The sequence below is a fragment of the Mesocricetus auratus genome, unplaced genomic scaffold, assembly GCF_017639785.1.
Source record: "Mesocricetus auratus isolate SY011 unplaced genomic scaffold, BCM_Maur_2.0 Super-Scaffold_100676, whole genome shotgun sequence".
Taxonomy (NCBI): domain Eukaryota; kingdom Metazoa; phylum Chordata; class Mammalia; order Rodentia; family Cricetidae; genus Mesocricetus; species Mesocricetus auratus.
This window is the reverse complement of record NW_024429266.1, coordinates 33,967,423-33,991,547: the sequence shown is the minus strand read 5'-3', so window position 1 is coordinate 33,991,547 and position 24,125 is coordinate 33,967,423. Positions and strand designations below refer to the sequence as shown.

Genomic DNA, 24,125 nt, shown 5'->3' with positions numbered 1-24,125 from the left:
CAGGTAGGCATGGGCTATTTAAGAACCTTGGAGCAAACCAGAGGGAGCAAGCCAGTAAGCAGTGTTCCTCCATGGTCTCTGCTTCAGTTTTGCCGTAAGCTCCTGCTAAGACTTCCATAGACGATATATCTGGAAGTGTAGGCTGAAATAGAATCATCCCAAGTTGCTACTGGTTGTAGTGTTCATTGTAGCATCAGAAAGCCAGCTCTGAAATCAGTTATGTCATTTTTTCAACTTCTTGTTTGGAATTCTTTCTGGATTGTATTTTATTCTGTAGGGCTCTTGTAATGGTTTCATCAGTATACTAGAAATAAGCATGGGCTTCATACTATGCCTTATAGCTGTTAGAGAGAGAGAGTGAGAGTACAGGATATTAAATGTTGGCCTCCTTCAACATGCTCACATCCAAACTTTTGGCTCTGTAAATGTCATCTTACATGGAAAAGAGTCATTAAAGATGTAATTAAATAAAGGGTCTTCAGATGACCTTATCCTGGATTAATTGAGTAAGTCCTAACTATAATGACAAGCGCCTTTATGAGAGAAGAGAAGACATGAACATAGAGACGAGGTGACGAGCAGATGGAGGCTGAGACTGGAGGGGGTATAGCCACAAGTCAAGGATAGCTAAGGAATGTTAGGAGTCCGCAGACACTGGAACAATTAGGAATGAATTCTCCCACAGTGCTTCCCGAGGCACCAGGGCCCTGCAACACCTTGAGTTCGGGTGTCAAGTTTAAGGAACTTCTACTGTGTTAGGCCATCTTGTTGAGGCGATTTGTTACAGGAGTCCTAAATCTAATCTAGTAGATGATTGCCTCTGCTCTGTTTCTTCAAAATTATTTGTATTATTCATGGGTGTTTGTTTTTCTCTCCTTATTTTAGAGTCAGTTTGATGAGATGTTAAAAATTCTGCTGAAATTTTGCTTGTAATTCCATTAAATTTATTGGTGACTTTATCTATACAATGCTAAATCATCCATAAGTATTGGGCTTTTCTCTACCAATTGTAATGTATGACTTAATAGGTCTTATTCTGTTTGAAATTAGCTTTCATTGTTTGTTATTTGAAAACAATGACAGTTTTGATTTTCTCTTGCAACTATTGTTTACAATTGGCTAAAACACTGAGAGCTATGTAAAGCAGTTTCAGAAATAGTGAACATCTTTGTTTTGTTTTTGTTATAAGAGAATTCATTAAAATGTTTCTTTTGTGTTTTTTCAGTTGATCCTTTTATTGACTTAAGGCGTTTCCTTATTTCTGGTTTTCTGAGTTACTTTAAATTATAAATAGAACTGAACATTACCAATTGTAAACACCTATTAAGATAATGAATATTTTCTTCTCTAATACCTTGATGTCTGTTTTTATTTAAAATTTGACCTAGGGTCCTATCAGTGATCATATTTTGTGTGTGATCATTAATATTTTGTAGCCATTCTGGGTCAACATTCTCACATTCCACGTATTTTCTTTGTGTTCTGGTAAAACGTGTTTTTTCCAATTGCATTACATGAAGAGGCATAAGTTGCTAGCCCATCTCTTTATTACTAACTTTATTTAGATGGTGTGCACGCCTGCACTGTCTTTACCATAAAGCTTGCAATTTTTGCTTTGAAATCAATAAGCTATTTCCACTTTAAAATCAAATTGGTGGGATATTACTTGAAGACCATTAGATATTCAATTTCTCAAAACCCCTTTTGAGCAGTGGTTTTATTATAGAATAATGATCTTCACCTGAAGCGTTCCATTGTTAGTTGTGGATGGTGGTGATTTCTTTCTTCTACTGTGCTTTCTGCATTTATTAGTATTGTTCTGAAACAAGAGCTTTGTCTATCTTTTTTGTATAGTTGTTAATTCAAGGATGCTTTAAAATACATTCTTGATTTAATAGATTTGGAAGGTAGATTTAAAGTTGTTACCTGCATTTCTTGATTTGTTTGTTTCTGCCCTTACTTTTATTAGTCATTACCTTATATGTCAGGGATTTATTATTAGTGACATTTATTTCTAATTCTGGCATACAGTGCCTTAGTTGCTTCGTGGTGATAATAACATGATAGCTAATAGTGGTGATAGCTCAATGATTTGTGGTGAAGATTAAATAAGTCAGTGTGAGAAGAACTTAGATTAGGGTTTACATGGCACTCACTGAATGTTAATAGTTAATCTTGGAAATTCTACTGTTGTAGCTTTTGGTTCATTGCTTATTTTGCCAGTGTATACTCTCTCTCTTTGGCTCTTGTGTCTTGTACATGGGTTTCTAACTTGTCTGGCATGTATAATGCTATTCCATGTCTCTTTGGTTCATAACTGCCTGTTATGTTTGTTTCTAAAAGTAGTTTCTGCTTTTAGAAAACTCATATGTAGCCCCTAAAACATGCCATTTTATGGTGATTGTGTTCTTGTCCAATTTGGAGTCTCTTCTTTTTTTCAGTAAATTTAATCTACTCATTTTTCATGCTACTGTTACATGCAGATTTATTTTTTACCATCTTAGCCTATGTTTTCTGCTAGCTATCATTTTTGCTATTTTCCTCTTCCTACCTCACTTTGGACACCTACCAAGATCTTTAATCACTCTTCACATCTCATGGTACCTATTTTTACTAAAACCTCTTTTGGAATTAGGAAATGTTTTCATTGATGGATTCCATGAAGTTCTGAAGTATTATATGTCCATGGACACCTTTATTTTAATTTTAATTTCACTTTGTTTTTAAGCACAGGGATGATTTTATTAGAGTTTAAAAGAAAAACCCCAGGGCTGGAAAGTTGTGAAGGTTAGCCGCTTCCCAGAGGGGAGAATGGAGAAGAGAGAGGGAGCTAAAAAGCCAAGTCATTTGAGTGAAGCTGGCTAGCCACTTGGAGGACAAGCAATCATATCGTGTGAAGGGGGGCTTTAGAGAAGGAGTACGGACATCCAAAGTACCATGGAAAGTTTGCATGGAACAGAGCTATAAAAGGATGTATGCTTCTATGAATAATTCAGGAAAGTGGAAAGACCTATGAAGCTACACGACTACAGCTCTGTAAGCTCCTGTGCCAGGGTGGGAGGGAGGGAATTCTGGGAAGAAAAAGTACATTATCTCATTAAAGGGGTAATTATTCTCTTTGACATTGCTTAAAGTAAATCCACCTTCCTAGGGAGGGTTGCACTTCATCAGGGGTAGCACCTTAGCCCGGTCATTGACCTACCCAACTGCAATGTTAGTTCTCTCAGACTGGAGATTCCATTTTCTTGACCATAGGGAAATAATTTTCTCCCAGTGGGCCTTTCCTGATGATGTTTCATTCCTGACTCTGAAGAAGTAACTTCAACATCTCTTAGGAGATGGGCTAAAGTTGGGGAATACATATGACTATTTTCACCACAAACATCTAGAGATCCAGTTCCAAAGCTGTTCACCAGAGAGATTAATGCTTTGGTGGAGTTTTAATTCCACCTTCACATGTGCTCTTCTGGTAGGGGTTCTCATTTAGGAGGAGATAAACTCAGTTTTCTCCAAGAGTGTAGTTCCTGGTGATTTGACCAGGCTCTGGTGGAATGCCACATTCAAGAATATTTGGGTGATACAAATTGGTTTTGATGACCTTGGGGGTAGAAATGAAGTTAGGAAGGTAGGGAAGAGCAGGTGGGTCTGAGAAAAGTTGATCAAACATGTTGCATGAAATTCTCAAAGCAGTAATAAAATAACATCACCATCACCACAAACAAACAAACAAAAAACAAACCAAACAAACAAGAGACAAACAAAAACCCAGAGCTCCTTTCTGATATTCCTGGACAGAGAACCAATGCCTTTCCTTTCCTTTCCTTTCCTTTCCTTTCCTTTCCTTTCCTTTCCTTTCCTTTCCTTTCCTTTCCTTTCCTTTCCTTTCCTCTCTCCCCTTACCTTTCCTCTCTCCCCTTACCTATCCTCTCTCCCCTTACCTATCCTCTCTCCCCTTACCTATCCTCTCTCCCTTCTCCCCTCCTCCCCTCTCTTTTCCTCCCTTTTCCTCTCCTTTCCATTTCCTTCCTTTATTCCTCTATCTCTCTCTCTGCCTCTTTCTTTCTTAAGACAGGGTCTCTATACATATAGTCTATGCCATTCTAGAATTCCTTATGTAGACCAGGTGGTCTTGAACTCACAGAGATCCTTCTTCCTCTGCTTCCTGAGTGCTGGGATTAAAGGCATTTGCCACCATGTGCTGAGCTAAAGCCATTTCTGAACCTGTTGTTTCCAGGGTCTCTATACCCAGCTGCCTGATTATTACCTTCTGTTTTTTCATTCTCCCCTCTGATGAGGCAACCCAACTTGTCATTATGGAATTGGGGAAAATCAAGATCTGATTTCTTTGAGCTGAATGGGTATGGCTGTTGGGGTACTTATCTAAGAGGCCTATATGAGTACACCAGACCCCCAAAGTACACCAGTTGTTACATTAGTTTAACATCCAGATGTAGGGAGTAAAGAAAGTTCTTGACTGATGGAGATGTGAGTGAGAAGTAAAGGCAAGAGTTATCAGCATTGTAGAGCAGGAACAAGGAGTCCAGAACAGAGGGGGTTTTTAAACTATTCAAATCTAAGTCCATTAAAATGTCTCAATTTCACAAAACATCTATTTCATATTTTTATTTGTTCTCCAAAGCTGGACACAAGAGTAATAGACCCAGCATAAGCTTTCAGGCACCTTAATCGTTGCTGGAGTCACTGGAATCACAGAGTGAGGTCCCTTCCAGATAGGTTCCAAAGAGGGAGAGAGAAGAAATATAAACATGGTTCTCCAAGGAAATCCAGGATTCAACTTTACAACTTCATGAAATGGCCTCTCTACTAGGCCTTCATTCAGGTATACCCCTAGCACATGCTTGGCCTCAGTTTCTGTCCTTAGTCACAGAGGCAACTTTCATAATCCATTTATTCTATCCTTATCTCTAAAGCCAGAATCATGCGATTGAAGCTGCCAAGTTCTGCTGCATACTGGGGTTGCAACATGGCCCTCTTGTGTGATTATATCTTCATCAGCTTTCTGTTTTCTTTCACTGCCTAAGTTGGGCTGTCCTTCAACTTGATCTTTGGCCTCAAACTCAGAAATCTGACAGCCTCTGCCTTCCCACTGCTGGAGTTAAAGGTGTGCACCACCACACTTGTCTCTAAACTTTTCTTTAATTGTTTTTCATAGTTGGGAATTGAGTTGGGTGGGATCTTGCCCTGAGGTCACCACTCCCTTTATTATATTTCTTAATCTGTTTATCTCCTTGAACAAAGAATTTATCTTTATTCCACTTTCTGATGCTCTTTTTCTCCTCCAAATTTACTTTTTATAATTTATCCTGCTCAGCTTGCTCCTTTTCATTATAAATCTTCATTAGAGTTACCACTAATACCCACACAGCAGATTCCATACTAGGTTGTTTTGAGATTTCTTCTGCCAACAGAATTAATCCAAACCTCTTCACTGTAGCCTCAGGCTAAGTCTTCAGACAAGGGCAAAAGGTAGCCATTTTTAAAATCAAAACACCACAGGAATGATCTCTAGGTACTATAATTCTCCTCTGAAACCTCCTGACTGAGCCCCTCATAGTTCAAATAACTCTTAACAGCACTTTCTTCCATGCCCCTGCTAGTACAGTCCATTAAGCAGTGCTTAAAGCATTCCAAACCAAAAGTACTAAAGTCCAAATTCCTTCAAACAAAAAACATGGTCAGGCCTATCACAGCAACACCCCACTTCTGGTATCAAATTGCATCTCTATTTGGGTTTTTACTTCTATGAAGATACACCATGACCATGGCAACTTTTTAAAGAAGAGTATTTAATTGGGGTGGCTCACAGTTTTAGAGGTTCAGTCCATTATCATCATGGTAGGGAGCATTGTAGAGCATGGTAGCATGCAGGCAGACATGGTGCTGGAGGAATAGCTGAGTGTTCTACATCTTGCAAGCAATAGGAAGTTGATTGACTGTCACACTGAGGGAAGCTTGAGCAAAAGTCACCTCAGAGTCTGCCCCCTCAAGTGACACACACTTCCTTCAATGAGACCACACCTACTAATAGTGCCACTCCCTTTGGGGGGGTCATTTTCTTTCAAACTACCATACATGATTTGATTATTTTCATATTTTTATTGATTGTGAATTTCATTTCATGAACCCCAAGCAAACTCATTTCCCAGTTCTTCCAGGTTTGCCCTGTAACTCTGCAACCCACCTCCCAACCCCCAATAAAAGAAGAATAAAAATAAAAAGAAAGTCCCATTTGTGTTGCCTATATATTCACTGGAGCATGGTCAGCTGGTGGCCAGCCTTTTAAAGAACACTAAGTCCTGCTCCACCCACATCAATTGTGGAGAGCTGCACTTCAGCATCCTTATCACAGTTTTTAAGAGTTCTCTTCACTTCCAGTGCCTGGGGACTGCCTGGGGACTGCCATAGAGCCTCCCCTCCCAGCGGGAGCCATGCACCCCAGATTCTTGGTTTTCTTTTCCACCAACGGGACCAGGTAAACCAGGCCCTGTATCTGGGCCTGCCTTCCAGTGCCTGGGGACTGCCTGGGGACTGCCAGAGAGCCTCCCCTCCCGGCAGAAGTGTTTGCACCCCAGTTTCCTGGTCTTCTTCTCTACCCACTGGACCAATGCCTGCAGAGTACCAGTGGGAGCCTACCCACCCCAGATTCCCGGTCTTCTTCTCCACCCACGGGACCAGAACTAGGACCAGGAAGAGGAGAACTACCAGAGTATTGGACTTGCTTTCACCCACCAAAAGGGTACTCTGGTCCCCTAGACACCAGACCAGTAAGGGGCCCTTTCTGCACCCACTAGAAGAAGGGATGGGAAAGAGACAATACAAAAACACACTCAGCAATAGAAAAACAAATATGACACCGCCAGATTCTAGAGACTCCACACCAGCAAGACTCCAGATTCCAGTGCAAATGAAGCAGAAGACAATGACCTTAAAAACAACTTCATGAAAATATGATAGAGGCCCTAAAAGAGGATATAGGAAAATCCCTCAAAGAAATGGAAGAAAAAACAAACCAAAAATGTAAAAAATGGAAGAAAAGCAAACCAAAAAATGTAAGAAATGGAAGAAAAAACAAACCAGAAAATGCAAGAAATGGAAGAAAAACAAACCAAAAAAATAAAAAATAAAAAATGCAACAAACGGACAAAAAGACAAAGCAAAAATTGCAAGGAACAGTTTAAACAGTGCAAGGGTTAAAAACTGAAAAAAGAAAAACCACAATCTGAAGGAAGGCTGGAAACAGAAAAGCTGGACAAATGGTCAGGTACTACAGATGCAAGCATAACCAACAGAATACAAGAGATGGAAGAGAGAATCTCAGGTGTTGAAGATACACTAGGAGAAATTGATTCATTGACCAAAGAAAATCTTAGTTCAACAAATCCCTAACACAAAACATCCAGGAAATATGAGACATCATGAAAAGACCAAATCTAAGAATGATAGGTATAGAAGAAGGTGAAGAAAACCACCTCAAAGGGGCAGAAAATATATTCAACAAAATCAGAAGAAAACTGTCCTAACCTAAAGAAAGACATGCCAATGAAGGTACAAGAAGCTTACAGAACACCAAATAGAGTGGACCACAAAAAAGTCCCTTGCCACATAATAATCAATACCCCAAATATACAGAATAAAGAAAGAATATTAAGAGCAGCTAAGGAAAAAGGTCAAGTAATATATAAAGGCAAACCTATCAGAAACACAACTGACTTCTCCATGGAAACTCTGAAAGTCAAGAAGGTCCTGGATAGATATTCGACCAACACTAAGAGACCATGGATGCCAGCCCAGACTACTATACCCAGCAAAGCTTTCAATCACTATAGATGGAGAAAACAAGATATTCCATGACAAAACTAGATTCAAGCAATACATATCCACTAACCCAGCCCTACAGAAAGTTCTGGAAGGAAAATTCCAACCCAAGGAAATTATCTACAATCAGAAAAACATAGGCATTAGATAATCCCTATTTTACCAACAGCCAAAAGGAAAAAGGGGTGGGATTCCACACATAATTCCACCAACACCAACCATTCCAAATAAAAGAAGAATGACCAAACAATGGCCATTAATATCCCTCAATATTAATGGCCTTAACTCACCCATAAAAAGACACAGGCTAACAGAATGGATTCGAAGACAGAACCCATTCTTCTGCTGCATACAAGAAACACACCTCAGCCTCAAAGACAGACATTACCTCAGAGTTAAAGTTGGGAAAAGATTTTCCAATCAAATGGCCCCAAGAAACAAGCAGGGGGTAGCAATCCTAATATCTAACAAATTAGACTTTAAAATAAAATCAGTCAAAAGAGATGAAGGAGGTCATTTTATACTCACAGGAAAAATCCACCAAGATGAAGTTTTAACTCTGAACATCTATGCCCCAAATACAAAGGGATCCACGTTCGTAAAAGAAACATTACTAAAACTCAAATCACAAAGCCCCACACACTTATAGTGGGAGACTTCAACACCCCACTCTCACCACTCGACAGGAATACCAGACAGAATCTTAACAAAGAAGCAAAGGGGCTAATAGAAGCTATGACACAATTGGGATTAACAGACATCTATAGAACATTCCATCAAAATAAAATAGAATATACCTTCTTCTCAGCACCACATGGAACCTTCTCAAAAACTGACCACATACTTGGCAACATATCAAACCTCAACAGGTACAAAAAATTGGAATAGCTCCATGCATCTTATAAGACCACCATGTGTTAAAATTAGAATCCAACAACAACACAAATTGCAGAAACTCTACAAATTCATGGAAATTGAATAATGCACAATTGCACCATTCCTGTGTCAAAGAAAAAAAAAGAAATTTAAAGACTTCCTAGAATTCAATGAGAATGAAGATACAACATACCCAAACCTATGTGACACTTTGAAAGCAGTGCTATGAGGGAAGTTCATAGATCTAAGTGCCCATATGAAGAAACTGGAGAAAAGTTACACTAGAGAATTAACAGCACAGCTGAAATCTCTAGAACAAAAAGAAGCAAACTCACCCTGGAGGAGTACACACCAGGAAATAATCAAACTGAGGGCTGAAATCAATAAAGTAGAAACTAGGAAAACAATACAAAGAATCAATGCAATGAAGAGTTGGTTCTTTGAGAAAATCAACAAGATAGACAAACCTTTGTCCAAACTCACCAAATGGCAGAGTGTGAACATGCAAATTAACAAAATCAGAAACGAAAAAGGGGACATAACAACGGACTCTGAGGAAATTCAGAGAATCATCAGGTCATACTTTGAAAACCTGTACTCCACAAAATTCGAAAATTTAAAGGAAATGAGCAATTTTCTTGATAGCTATCACTTGCCAAAATTAAATCAAAAACATAAGCAATTTAAATTGACCTATAACCCGTATGGAAATAGACGCAGTCATCAAAAGTCCCAACCAAAAAAAAAAAAAAAAAGCCCAGGTCCAGATGGCCTCAGTGCAGAATTCTACCAGAAATTCAAAGAACAGCTTATACCGATTCTTCTCAAAGTATTCTATGCAATAGAAGCAGAAGGGGCTTTGCCAAACTCTTTGTATGAAACTTTAGTAGCCTTGATTCCCAAGCCACACAAAGACACAACTAAGAAAGAGAACTTCAGACCAATATCCCTCATGAACATTGATGCAAAAATACTCAATAAAATACTGGCAAATCGGATCCAAGGACACATCAAAACAATCATTCACCACGATCAAGTAGGCTTCATCCCAGGGATGCAGGGATGCTTCAACATATGAAAATCCATCAGTGTAATCCACCATAGAAACAAAAATCACATGATCATTTCACTGAATGCAGAAAATGTCTTTGACAAAATCCAACAGCTCTTCATGATAAATGCCTTGGAGAGATCAGGGATAACAGGAACATACCTAAACATAATAAAAACTATATACAGCAAACCAACAGCCAACATCAAACTAAATGGACAGAAACTCAACGTGATTCTGCTAAAATCAGGAACAAGACAAGGCTGCCACTCTCTCAATACCTTTTCAGTATTGTACTTGAAATTCTAGCTAGAGCAATACGACAACAAAAGGAGATAAAGGTGATTCAAATTGTAAAGGAAGAGGTCAAATTTTCACTATTTGCAGATGATATGACAGTTTACGTAAGTGATCCAAAAACCTCTACCAGGGAACTCTTACAGCTGATAAACACTTTCAACAATGTGGCAGGATACAAGATCAACTCAAGAAAAATCAGTAGCCCTACTATATACAGACAATAAAATGGCTGAGAAAGAAATCAGAGAAACATCATCCTTTACAATAGCCACAAACAACATAAAATACCATGGGGTAACATTAACTAAATAAGTGAAAGACCTCTATCGCAAGAACTTGAGTCTTTAAAGAAATTAAAGAAGACACCGGAAAATGGAAAGATCTCCCATGCTCTTGGATAGATAGGATCAATGTAGTAAAAATGTCAATCCTGCCAAAAGCAATCTACAGATTCAATGCAATCCCCCATTAAAATACCAGCACAATTCTTCACAGACCTTGAAAGAACAATAATGAATCTTGTATGGAAAAACAAAAGACCCAGGATAGCTAAAACAACCTTATTCAACAAAGCAACATCTAGAGGCATCGCTATCCCTGTCTTCAAGCCCTATTATAGAGCTGTAGTTCTGAAAACAGCTTGGTATCAACACAAAAATAGACAGGTAGACCAATGGAATTGAACTGAACACTCTGATATTAACCCATACATGTATGAACATCTGATGTTCAATAAAGAAGCTAAAAATATGCAATGGAAAAAAAAGCTTCTTCAACAAATGGTGCTGGCATAACTGGATGCTGGCATGTAGAAGAATGCGGATCAATCCATGTCTATTGCTATGCACAAAATTTAAGTCCAAATGGATCAAAGACCTCAACATAAATACAGCCACACTGAAATACTTAGAAGAGAAAGATGGTGGTACCCTTGAACTAATTGGTACAGGAGACTGCTTCCTGAACATAACACCAGTAGCACAGACAGTGAGGTCAACAATTAATACATGGGACCTCCTGAAACTCAGAAGCTTCTGTAAGGCCAAGGACACAGTCAACAAGACAAAAAGGCAGCCCACAGAATGGCTAAGCCCACATCTGACAGAGGGCTGATCTCCAAAATTTACAAAGAACTCAAGAAGCAAGTCTCCAAAACACCAAAGGACCCAATTAAAAAGTGGGCTACAGAACTAAATAGAGAATTTTCAATAGAGGAGTCTAAAATGGCTGAGAGGCACTTGAGAAAGTGCTCAACATCCCTAGCTATCCAGGAAATGCAAATCAAAACTACTCTTAGATACCATCTTACTCCTGTCAGAATGGCTTAAATAAATTAAAACAAAAAACACCAGTGACAGCTTATGCTGGAGAGGATGTGGTAAAAGGGGAACACTCCTCCACTGCTGGTGGGAGTGCCAACTTGTACAGCCACTTTGGAAATTAGTATGGAGATTCCTCAGAAAAATGGGAATAAGCCTACCACAAGACCCACCAATTCCACTCTTAGGCATATATCCAAAAGATGCACATTCATACAACAAGGACATCTGTTCCACTGTGTTCATAGCAGCATTATTTGTAATAGCCAGAACTTGGAAGCAACCTAGATGCCCCTTACCTGAAGAGTGGATAGAGAAAATGTGGTACATTTACACAATGTAGTACTGTTCAGCAGAAAAAACAATGGAATCCTGAAATTTGCAGGCAAATGGATGGCACTAGAAGAAACCATCCTGAGTAAGGTAACCCAGTCACAAAAAGACAGACATGGTATGTACTCTTTCATATATGGATTTTAGACATAGATCTGGGGAGTGCTAGCCTACAATCCCATGGACAGAGAGTCTGGGAAACAGAACCTTCATTCAATGACTGATGGAAGCAGAGGCAGACTCCCACAGCTAAACACTGAGTTGAACTCAAGGAATCCAGTGACAGAGAGGGAGGACTGATGAGCAAAGGGGTTAAGACTGGGTTGATTTAACAACCAGAAACAGCTGACCTAACAAGGGTTAGCTCTTGAATTCCAGACATCGCTAGGAATTCAACATGGGACTGATTAAGACCCCCCTGAATGTGGGTGTTAGTGAGGAGGCCTAGGCAATCTATTGGGACTTGGGTAGTAGATCAGTATTTATCCCTGACATACAAATGGACTTTGGGTGCTCATCCAACAATGAGAGATGGACTCTCAGCCTGGACTCTTGCGGGGAGGGTCTAGGCCCTGCCCTGGATGAAATGACAGACTATGGACACCTCCACGGAGGGCCTCACCCTCCCTGGGGAAACTAGGGGTTGTTGGGGGGGGTGTTGGTGGGAGGGCTGGGAGGAGGGGAGGGAAAGGGAGAGGGACCTGGGATTGACATGTGAAGCTGAAAGACCCCAACTGCAAGAAATCCGTGGTCTCAGCTGATCCTTGGGAAGGGTCTCCCTGAAGAGAAAGCACTCCTCTGGGGTCTTTCATTTGGGGGCTCGTCCGGGATTAGAGACCCCCACCCAGGGACCACCGACCCACCGTTGGGAGGTAAGCCTTGTGTGGATCCACTGTATGTCTGTTGTTGTTCTACGTTGTGTTTGCGCCCGCGTCTGTAGTACTCAGCTGTCTACATTGGTTGCTGGCACACCGAGGAAGAACCGACGGGTTCAGAACTCCTGGCCGTGGCCCTGGGAGACGTCCCAGGGGATACTGCGCGGTGACAGATTCCACGACTGACATCGCAGGTTTATGTTTGGGCAGTTTCCCGCCCTGTTCGGGAGCTCCCCTCAGGGAGAAGGATTTTTTGTCCTGCTCTGGGAAGGCGAGAGGAGGACCCCTCTCCCTTCAGAAAGATCACTTTCGGTTTTTCGCCGAAGCCGCGCTGCGAAAATTTGTTGTCTGTCTCTGTGTTTTCTATTCGTGGTAGGAGTTTGTGTTGTTCTTAGTTTAGAAAAAATGGGACAGTCGGTTACCACCCTCTTTCTCTAACCTTGGATCATTGGAAGAAAGTACAGGAATACGCACATAATCAATCGGCCGATATGCATAAGAGAAAATGGGTCACCTTCTGCGCCTCCGAATGGCCCACCCTTGATGTCGGATGGCCACGAGATGGCACCTTCAGTCCTAACATTATTAGTCTTGTAAAAGGAAAAATCATGGATCCTGGACCACACGGACACCCTGACCAGGTGGATTACATCATCACCTGGGAGGCTTTAGTCCAGAAACCACCAGCATGGGTCAAGCCATTCCTCCCCGGAATGACCCCCCTTTTCTCCTCCCACTCCCGACCCCCTAAACCGTCCGTACCTTCTCTTCCCCCTCCCTTAAACCCACTCCCGACCCCTGCCGCTTCCCGCTCCAATCTGTACCCTGCCCTCGTGCGCCCCTCACCCGAGAAGTCTAAACCGAAAGTTCTTCCAGATGGAGATGACCTGCTTATGGACCTTCTGGCGGAGGGTCCACCTCCATACCAGGAGGCACCACTAGCGGCGGGACAACGAGCGGACGAGGCGGAAGCCGAGCCAGCCAGGCAACCGGCGGCGGCTCGACCTCCCGAGAGGACCGCTTCGTCACCCGTCGCCGGCCGCCTGAGAGGAAGAAGAGAACAAGCCCCCGCCGATTCCACCGCCCTGCCACTGCGGACAGGGCCAGACGGCCAACCCCAGTACTGGCCATTCTCTGCTTCCGATCTGTATAACTGGAAAAATAACAATCCTCCTTTTTCTAAGGACCCCTCACAGTTAACCTCTCTTTTAGAATCAGTTTTGGTGACACATCAGCCCACTTGGGATGATTGCCAGCAGCTCCTGCAGGTACTCCTCACCACTGAAGAGAAGCAGCAAGTCCTCCTCGAGGCTCGTAAGAATGTGAGGGGAGCAGATGGCCAGCTGACCCAACTCCCTAACGAGATTGACGCTGCTTTTCCCTTGACTAGACCCAATTGGGACTTCACCACCGATGCAGGTAGGACCCATCTGCGTCTTTATCGCCAGTTGCTTATAGCGGGTCTCCGGGGGGCCGCTAGGCGCCCCACTACTTTGGCCCAGGTAAAGCAGGTGTTGCAGAAATCAGAGGAGACACCGGCAGCCTTTCTCGAACGGTTGAAAGAGGCCTATCGTATGTATACCCCGTACAATCCCGAGGATCCGGGACAGGCTACGGGCCTCGCCATGGCCTTCATTTGGCAGTCGGCTCTGGACATCCGAAATAAATTGCAGCGACTGGATAATTTACAAGGACAGACAGTGTCAGATTTGTTAAAAGAGGCAGAGAAAGTTTTCAATAAGAGAGAAAGTCCAGAGGAAAGAGAGGAGCGCTGGAGAAGGGAAAACATGGAAAGGGAGGAAAGACGTCAGAAGGAGATGGAAGAGAGAGAAAATACGAGGGTCAGGAAGCGGCATAGGGAACTGACAAGGCTGATGGCCACAGTAGTGTCAGGACAAAGACCAAGGCAGGATAGACAGGGGGGAGAACGAAGAGGACCTAGACTGGAGAAGGATCAATGCACCTATTGCAAGGAAAAAGGACATTGGGCGCGTGAATGCCCGAGAAAGCAAAATCGAAACCGGCACGCCAAACCCCAACCCCCGGTATCTCTCCTAAATTTAGAGGATTAGGGGGGGTCGAGGCCAGGAGCCCCCCCTGAGCCAAGGTTAACCCTACAAGTAGGGGGGCAACCAGTAACCTTCCTAGTAGATACAGGGGCACAACACTCCGTCCTGACAAGATCCCCCGGGACGCTGAGTAGCCGCACAGCCTGGGTCCAAGGAGCCACAGGAGGAAAGAGTTACCACTGGACTACCAACCGACAGGTGCAGTTGGCCACCGGTAAGGTAACTCACTCCTTCCTCCACGTTCCGGATTGCCCCTATCCCCTGCTAGGGAGAGATCTCTTAACCAAACTAAAGGCTCAGATACATTTTGAAAAGGCTGGAATTAGTGTGACTGATTCGGCGGGGCGGCCTTTACACGTGATGACTCTGTCCATAGAGGATGAATATAGGTTACATGAGCAAGCTAAAAATGCCCCTTCGGACTTGGAAACCTGGTTGCAACGCTATCCTCAGGCATGGGCGGAAACCGGGGGGAATGGGCCTTGCTGATAACCAGCCCCCCATAATCATCTCCTTAAAAGCAAGCGCCCTGCCGGTTGCCATCAAGCAATATCCAATGTCTAAGGAAGCTAGGGAGGGCATCACGCCCCACATTAATAGACTCTTAGAACAAGGGATCCTGGTCCCCTGTAAATCTCCGTGGAACACCCCCTTATTGCCAGTTAAGAAGCCGGAAACAGGAGACTACCGGCGGGTCCAAGACCTCCGGGAGGTTAATAAAAGGGTCGAGGATCTACACCCTACAGTGCCAAATCCCTATAACCTCCTTAGTGGGTTGCCGCCCACCCATACTTGGTATACAGTCCTGGATCTCAAAGACGCTTTCTTCTGCTTGAGACTCCACCCCACCAGCCAATTACTGTTCGCCTTTGAATGGAAAGACCCAGCCCGGGGGGATTTCGGGACAGCTAACATGGACGCGGCTCCCACAAGGATTCAAGAACAGCCCCACACTCTTTGACGAGGCCCTGCACCGCGACTTGGCTGACTTCCGCATCCAGCACCCCTCCCTGGTCCTGCTCCAATATGTGGATGATCTCCTCTTGGCAGCTACTTCAAAGGAAGATTGCCGCCATGGGACGGGAGCCCTGCTTCAGGCACTGGGGAGCATGGGATACCGAGCCTCGGCCAAGAAGGCCCAACTCTGCAGGGAACAGGTAACCTACCTGGGCTATGAAATAAAACAGGGACAGAGATGGCTAACTGAGGCCCAGAAACAGACTATTTTGAGCATCCCCGCTCCCAGGACCCCCAGGCAATTAAGGGAATTCCTGGGAACCGCGGGCTTTTGTCGTCTCTGGATCCCAGGGTTTGCTGAACTAGCTGCCCTCCTGTACCCCTTAACCCGAACGGGGGTACCGTTTAAATGGGGAAAGGATCAACAACAAGCCTTTGCAGATATCAAACAGGCCCTTTTGAGCTCCCCAGCACTGGGACTACCCGATCTGCTCAGGCCCTTCGAACTGTATGTGGACGAGAAACAGGGCTTTGCGAAGGGAGTATTGACTCAAAGACTAGGACCATGGAGGAGACCAGTAGCCTACCTATCCAAAAAAACTTGACCCGGTTGCTGCAGAGTGGCCACCATGCCTCCGCATGGTAGCGGCGATAGCCGTCTTGGTCAAGGACTCCAGCAAATTGACCATGGGGCAGCCGCTCACTATCCTGGCCCCGCATGCTGTAGAGGCCATAATCCGGCAGCCCCCGGACAGGTGGCTCACCAATGTCAGGATGACCCACTACCAAACCCTGTTATTGGACTCTGATCAGATCCGGTACGGAGCTCCGGTAGCTTTAAACCCCGCTACCCTCCTGCCCCTCCTGGATGCACATGAACCTCATGACTGCCTGCAGATCTTGGCCGAGGTCCATGGGACCCGTCCAGACCTGTCAGACCTACCGCTCCCTGATCCTGACCATGTATGGTTCACCGACGGAAGCAGTTTCCTGGAGAACGGGGAACGCCGAGCAGGAGCCGCAGTGACTACGGAAGACCAGGTGGTATGGTCCCAAGCCCTGCCAGCAGGAATCTCCGCTCAAAAGGCTGAACTCATAGCCCTAACACAAGCCTTACAATTGGCCAAAGGAAAGAGACTCACTGTGTACACTGACAGCAGGTATGCCTTCGCCACTGCTCACATCCACAGGGAAATTTACAGGAGGAGGGGCTTACTTACCTCGGAGGGTAAAGACATTAAAAACAAAGCCGAAATATTGGCCCTATTGCAGGCCATACACTTGCCGCAGGCCCTTAGCATTGTCCATTGCCCTGGACATCAAAAAGGGGACTCGCTGGTCGCTAGGGGCAATAGGATGGCTGATTGGGCCGCCAAGGCGGCAGCTAACAAGGGGGAACAAGCTAAAGAATTGATGACATGCTCTACACCGGGCCATAACCATGAAAACCCCAGCTGGACATACACAGAAGAGGAGATCCACAGCCTACGTGAAATGGGAGCTCAGGAAGACCCCGAGACTGGGAGATGGACTCACCAAGGGAAGGTAGTGATACCCGTAAAGGAAGGCCGCTACTTAATCTCCCACTTGCATCGGTTCACCCACCTCAGTTATCAGAAGATGAAGAAACTGTTGGAGCGGGAGGACAAAATCCTTAAGGAGATCACCGAGCGCTGTGATGCATGTGCCCGAGTTAATGCCTCCAAAATCAAATTGTCTCCCGGAACGAGAACCCGGGGTCATCGTCCCGGCACCCACTGGGAAGTGGACTTCACCGAGATAAAACCCGGGAAGTATGGATATAAATACCTACTGGTCTTCATAGATACATTTTCAGGGTGGCCAGAAGCGTTCCCTACGAAGCATGAGACCGCCGCCGTGGTGGCTAAAAAGCTGCTGGAGGAGATCTTTCCCCGATACGGGATGCCACAGGTAATAGGGGCAGATAACGGTCCTGCTTTCGTCTCCCAGGTAAGTCAGTCTGTGGCCACCTTATTGGGGATTGATTGGAAATTACATTGTGCCTATAGACCCCAAAGTTCAGGACAGGTAGAGAGGATGAATAGAACGATCAAGGAGACTTTGACCAAATTAACGCTTGCAACTGGCACTAAAGACTGGGTCCTCTTACTACCACTCGCCCTGTATAGGGCCAGGAACACGCCGGGCCCCCATGGGCTGACCCCGTTTGAGGTCTTGTTCGGGGTCCCGGTGCCCATTGTCCATTTCCTCAGCCCAGATGTTTCTGACTATGCCACCACTCCTTCTTTACAAGCCCACCTGCAGGCCCTCCAACTGGTCCAGCGGGAAGTGTGGAGACCCCTCGCCCAGGCGTATCGAGACCAGAGGGACCACCCACTCGTGCCTCACCAGTATCAGATAGGAGACGCTGTTTGGGTTAGACGACGTCAGGCTAAGAACCTGGAGCCCCGCTGGAAAGGGCCCTATTTGGTCTTGCTCACAACCCCAACCGCGGTCAAGGTGGACGGGATTGCTGCCTGGATCCACGCCAGTCACGTGAAGCCAGCCCAGCCTGGAGACTCACAACCGATATGGAAGGCCCAACACACTCAAAATCCTCTAAAGATAAGACTCTCCCGAGTTGTTTGATCGCCTCCTTATGCTTGATGCTTTCCCTTTCCCCTATCGAGGGAAGTCCTCACACCCCCCAGCAATTAACCTGGCAAGTGCTCTCCCAGGGGGAGGTTGTCTGGTCACTTTCGGGCTATCACACGCCTGGTACCTGGTGGCCGGCTCTCACTCCCGATTTTTGCCAGCTGGCCGCGGGACTGGATACCTGGGACATCTCCACGTACGGTGCCAATGAGCTCCAAAAATACATGTCCACTCCTTTAACAGCGGTGGAAATGAATCTATATGGGCTTGGGACCCCGACCTGGCCAATAGGTTGTAGCAGCCCGAGAGCCAGGTGTCACCTGGCACAACTGGATTTCTATGTCTGCCCCCAGGAAGGACAATCTAAAGCCTTAAAATGTGGAGGGTATGAGGCATATTTCTGCGCCTCATGGGGTTGCGAGACCACAGGGGATGCCTATTGGAAACCCAGTTCCTCATGGGACTGGATCACGGTGAGCCGCAATTTTTCACGCCCCCCCTTAGGAGCATTTGGCTGCAGTGACGGGAAGGACGGGAAATGGGGCTCCTGGTCCTGCGACACAGCCACCTGTCTTCCCCTGAAGATCATTTTCACTCAAAAGGGTAAAACGGACTATACCCAATGGCTGACGGGAAGGACTTGGGGACTAAGGTGGTACATGGATGGAAAAGACAAGGGCTTAAACTTTAAGATCCGCTTGAGCGTCCAAACCAATCCGGTACCTATTGGACCGAATCCAGTGCTGACTGACCAGAGACACCCCTCTGACCAATCTGCCCCACAGCCGACCCCCCCCTTCGTGGGTAGCACAGGCCTGCCCTCCCCTAACTCCACAGAACCTGCTACCTCTGGCACTGGGGACCGGCTTGTAGACTTAATCCAGGGAGCCTACCTAGCCCTAAACGAGACACAGCCCGACAGAACCCAAGATTGCTGGCTCTGCTTAGTGTCAAGCCCCCCTTATTATGAGGGCACTGCGGTGGTGGGAAACTATTCTAATCATACCTCACCACCATCCTCATGTGCCTCAGGGTCCTCACACCAATTGACCCTCACTGAGGTATCAGGACAAGGTACATGCATCGGGAAGGTCCCTGCCTCTCACACCCCCCTCTGCAATTCCACCCGAACCCTTGAACCGGGGACGTACTATCTGTCCGCCCCCAATGGCACCTATTGGGCTTGCAGTACTGGCCTCACCCCCTGTGTTTCCGCCACCGTTATGAACATGTCCCAAGATTATTGTGTCCTGATCCAGCTATGGCCTAGGATTACGTACCACACCTCCGAGTATTTTGTTAGTCAGTTTGAGGACAGGCCACAGATACGGATTAAGAGGGAGCAGGTGTCAGTAACACTGGCCCTATTGCTGGGGATCGGGGGAATAGCTGCCGGTATAGGCACCGGGGCCAAGGCTCTCTCAGAAACCACCCAGTACCACCAACTGCAAACGGCCATGCAGTCGGATATAAGGATTCTTGAAGAATCAGTCACGGCCCTCGAAAAATCACTCAAATCTCTCTCCGAGGTAGTGTTACAAAATAGAAGGGGTTTAGACCTGCTTTTTCTCAAGGAAGGAGGGTTATGTGTTCCCTTAAAAGAAGAGTGCTGCTTCTACACCGACCATACTGGGGTCGTAAGAGACAACATGGCAAAATTGAGACAGAGATTAGACCAGAGGCAGAGAGTCCTAGACGCTCAGCAGGGCTGGTTTGAAGGATGGTTTAACAAGTCCCCTTGGTCCACGACTCTTCTATCTGCCATTACAGGACCCTTATTGGTCCTCCTTATTATTTTAATTTTGGGCCCCTACATCCTCAATCGCTTAATCCAGTTTGTAAAAGACAGGTTTTCGGTGATTCATGCTATGGTCCTGACACAGCAGTACCAACAGCTCAAACAGCTGGACCCTGAAATAGTTAATTCCTATGAATGAAAGATTCCATTCAGTCTCAAAAGAAATGGGGGAATGAAAGACCCCAACTGCAAGAAACATCTGTCTAAAAAGTAACCATGAGTTCAGATTCAGGCTAAGGGCCCTGGCGCCAGAGTGATTACCAAACAGGATATCTGTAGTTGGCCACCTGGTGCTGAGGGAGTTCGGATTCAGGTCAGGGGCCCTGGTGCCAGAGTAATTACCAAACAGGATATCTATGGTTGACCACCTGGGGATGAGGGCGGGTAGCTCCGAGAATGTCCCGACCACTTTGTATCCTAGATTGAGCCTAGTCAGCCTTATCTGACTTCCTTGTACCCGAGTCGGCTGTTCTAAAGCTCACCCCTCGCCTCATTTAAACTAACCAATAGGGACTCTGTAACCGTGCACCTCGCTTCTGTACCGCGCTTGTTGCTATAAAAAGGGCCCCGTTTTCTTGCTCGGCGCGCTTGGTTCCCGAGAGACCAAGACGCCCGGGTACCCGTGTGTGAGCAATAAAGCCTCTTGCAGTTTGCATCCAATCCGTGGTCTCGGCTGATCCTTGGGAAGGGTCTCCCTGAAGAGAAAGCACTCCTCTGGGGTCTTTCAAAGCAACCTTATTTCTAATTTAAATTTAAATTTAAAAATAAAAATAAAAAAGAGTTTCTTCAATGACTTTCTGCCTAGGTTGTTAGTTTTTTGAGGGTTGGCATAGGGGTTGTTACAGAAGCCTTCCATGTACCTCTTTCTCAGTTCTGAGTCTGCAGTCATCAATACCATGGCAGAAGTAGCTTCCTCACCCTTTACATTCAGCAGGAGCATGGATCATGTACTTACACAGGTTTTCTAATGACAGCATGGACCACAGACATTCACATGGTTTCTGGTAGGAGACCACAGACATCAACACTGCTTTCTGTCCCTGCATGGGCTAGGACCACAGACATTCACATGGTTTCTGGTAGGAGACCACAGACATCAACACTGCTTTCTGTCCCTGCATGGGCTACAGATACCATCAAGGGCTATCCTCGGTGGTAGCATAGGCTAAGGACATTAACATTGCCTCAGGTGGTAACACAGATCACTCATATTAACATGGCCCTTGGTGGTAGTACAACATATGACCATCAACATGACTTCAGGCTACAGCACAGACATTCACATGGCCTTGGGTGGTAACATAGGCTGTGGACATGAACACAGCCTCTGGCTACAGTAGGACCACAGACCCAGACATGGCCTTTGAAGGCAGCTCAGATTATAGACATGAACATGGCTTCAAGTGGCAGCCCAGATCACCCATGGCCTTTGATGGTTACTTGTGCCAGAGACATCAGCATGACTTCAGGCTGCCATAGGACCATGGATATCTACATGACTCTTGGGCTTCAACACAGCCTGGGGCAGTGGACCACGGATACCAAAGTGGCCTCTAGGGGCAGCACAGACCGTAGAGGTTTTTTGAGGAGGTCCAGTCCCGGAAATCCATCTTGCTGTTTTTCAAAACCAGGAAGATCATGTGGATGGGCAGTTGTGTTCATGCCAGTTTTGTGCCAGCTCCACAGGCTGCCACCTGTTGGCTCTACTCAGCATTGACAAATTCATCTGTGTGCCACAGCCTTCTCCCATACCAGTCCTTACCATCATGTTCCTAATTTGGCTTCTCCGATTCATGCACTCACTGCTCTACTCCTCCATCTTTCCCACCTCTTCATTGAATATTTGTATGTTGTAGTGGCATTGGAAACTCCAGTGTGTGTGTGTGTGTGTGTGTGTGTGTGTGTGTGTGTGTGTGTGTGTGTGTGTGTGTGTATTGTCCAAACAGCTTTATATACAAATATTCATTGCAATGAGTCATTGGTCTGGTTCAAGGTCTCTGACCTCTGAAGCACCATAAATACTGTTGCTGAGATTCATCTAGGATATGTTGCTTGTTGCCCAGAGTCTGGGTGATGTGGCTAGACAAGGTGTCTTGGGGGAAGGTTCTGTGAGAACTCCTGGTCTCTGAACACCTCCCTGTCCTTGATGTCTGCTGTCTTGAGCCTCCCAGACCTTGACTTTTGTGCTTGTAGCCCGTGGACAGTGCTGCCGAACACTCTATCTCCTAGCAGGGTAAGTAGCACATGCTATATCCTCCCTGGCTCCATGCTGGTTTCTGGCTGGCAAGCCTATGACCAGCCCTATTCAGTTATGACCTGTTTCTGCAGGAGCTCTAGGCCTCAGCACATCTCCCTGTCATTGATGCCAGAAGCCCCACAGCTCATCAGACAAGACATTTGTACTTGCAACCCTATGCCTGAGATTTGGGAGCAAAGGGAATTTGTCATTCTCTGCAGCATGCAACTCTGCCATCTTTCCTTGCAATTTTTAAAGTCCACTTTTTAAAAGCATCTACTCATAAGGCTTCACCCACTCCTCACCCCCATAGTTGAAGCTATTGTGGGTCCTGCAGACTCCTTTTCTGCCTCTGGATCACCCCTGGGAGTCTCGAAGGGTCTCTCAGATTCCTCAGAGCTCTGAGGCAGCTGCCACCATCTTTGTTTTCTCCCACCAGTGATTTGATTTTTACATCAAAATAATAGAGGGGCTGCTTTTCTCAGCTTCAGGTAGGTGCTGAAGTGTTGAACTGAGCCAAGATCACAATGTCTTATATCTGGGCAGCATTTTCCTTATGAAGAAGCAAATTATTAGGGAGAAATAGTTATCTAAACTACATCTCTATGAATTTAAGTCTAACATCTGGGGGAATGTAATCACTTGGACTGTTAAAAATATCAATTATTTTAGCCTTTGGTTACACTTTCCTGTATTCAACATTGGCCTTAAATTTAAGATCATATACATTGTCTCCAAGTGTCATCTTTTACATTTCTGCAACTGACTCAGACCTTTATAACTTGCTTAGCATTTCTGCTTTTCTTTATAGCCCTCTTAATCTTCACACAGAAACTCTTCTTTACTACAAATGCTTCCATTTTTATATCCTTTTACTATTTTTCCTACTTAATAGTTTCATTTTATTTTATTTCCCTTCTTAATACCACGAGACACATTATATAACAAATAAAGATAAGTCCAAACAAAATGCATAAGGTAATATAATAAATAAATGTTATATATATACATACATTCATAAGATCATAGGAAAACTCCATAGAAAACACAAGAAAGTAAAACTTTTTTTTGTTCTTTGAATAGTCTATAGTATGATGCTTACAGTAGCTGTGCTTTTGGTTTTGAATGGTTATAAGCAGTAGATACATTATCATCACCAAATTGATGTTTACAACATCCAGGAGGAATTACACTGATGTTACAGATTGAGAGTTTTTTTTTCTTCAGAGAGTCTTCTCTGTCCTCTCCATGGATAAGCATACCATTAGCTGTTTCTAGTACAGGCATCTTCATGTCATGAAGTAAACAATAGTAGCCTGTGTTGGAAATAGCTTGCCCCTTAGCTGTTCTCAAGGGCAATATTTCTGTATTCTTAGTCTGTTTTGTTTTCATTTTTTCTTTGTCACAAAACCAGGGGGTCAGCAGAACCCAGAACAGGTGCTTTGGAGGACACTTCGAGACAAACATGCTTGGGTCTGAAGTTGGGAGGGCCAAATTCCATCTGCAGAGTCAGTTTCTCAATGACCTTAAACAGTACATTCTAGTTTATGAATACAATAAACACAAAAGGCATTTGCTCCTCTGTAGAACAAATGATTAATTTTTTTCTAAAGGATCAGAGAAGAGAGAGAAGGAACCCAGTGGTATTTTCTGGAAGAAGCCTTACTGCTAAGTTCATTGAGGACAGGCATGGCCCAAAGTACTGTCCCCCTTATAAACTATACAGATTTGTCCAGATAAGGCTTATCACCTGCTGTGTTATGTGTGTATAGGGAATGAGGATTGACAAAGGACAGAAAGCACTTTTTTCCCTTTAGAATGTTATCAGAAAAAAACAATTGATTTTGAAAGGTCACCTT

General features: G+C 44.8%; 1 protein-coding gene across 1 annotated transcript; it reads left to right on the top strand.

The window, feature by feature from the left end:
• Positions 1-9: 9 nt before the first annotated feature.
• Positions 10-18,226, top strand: LOC121137182. Its single transcript, XM_040739140.1, is given in 5 exon segments — positions 10-54; positions 12,986-15,127; positions 15,129-15,557; positions 15,559-16,209; positions 16,211-18,226. Coding segments are annotated over 5 exon segments (5,283 nt in total).
• Positions 18,227-24,125: the final 5,899 nt, after the last annotated feature.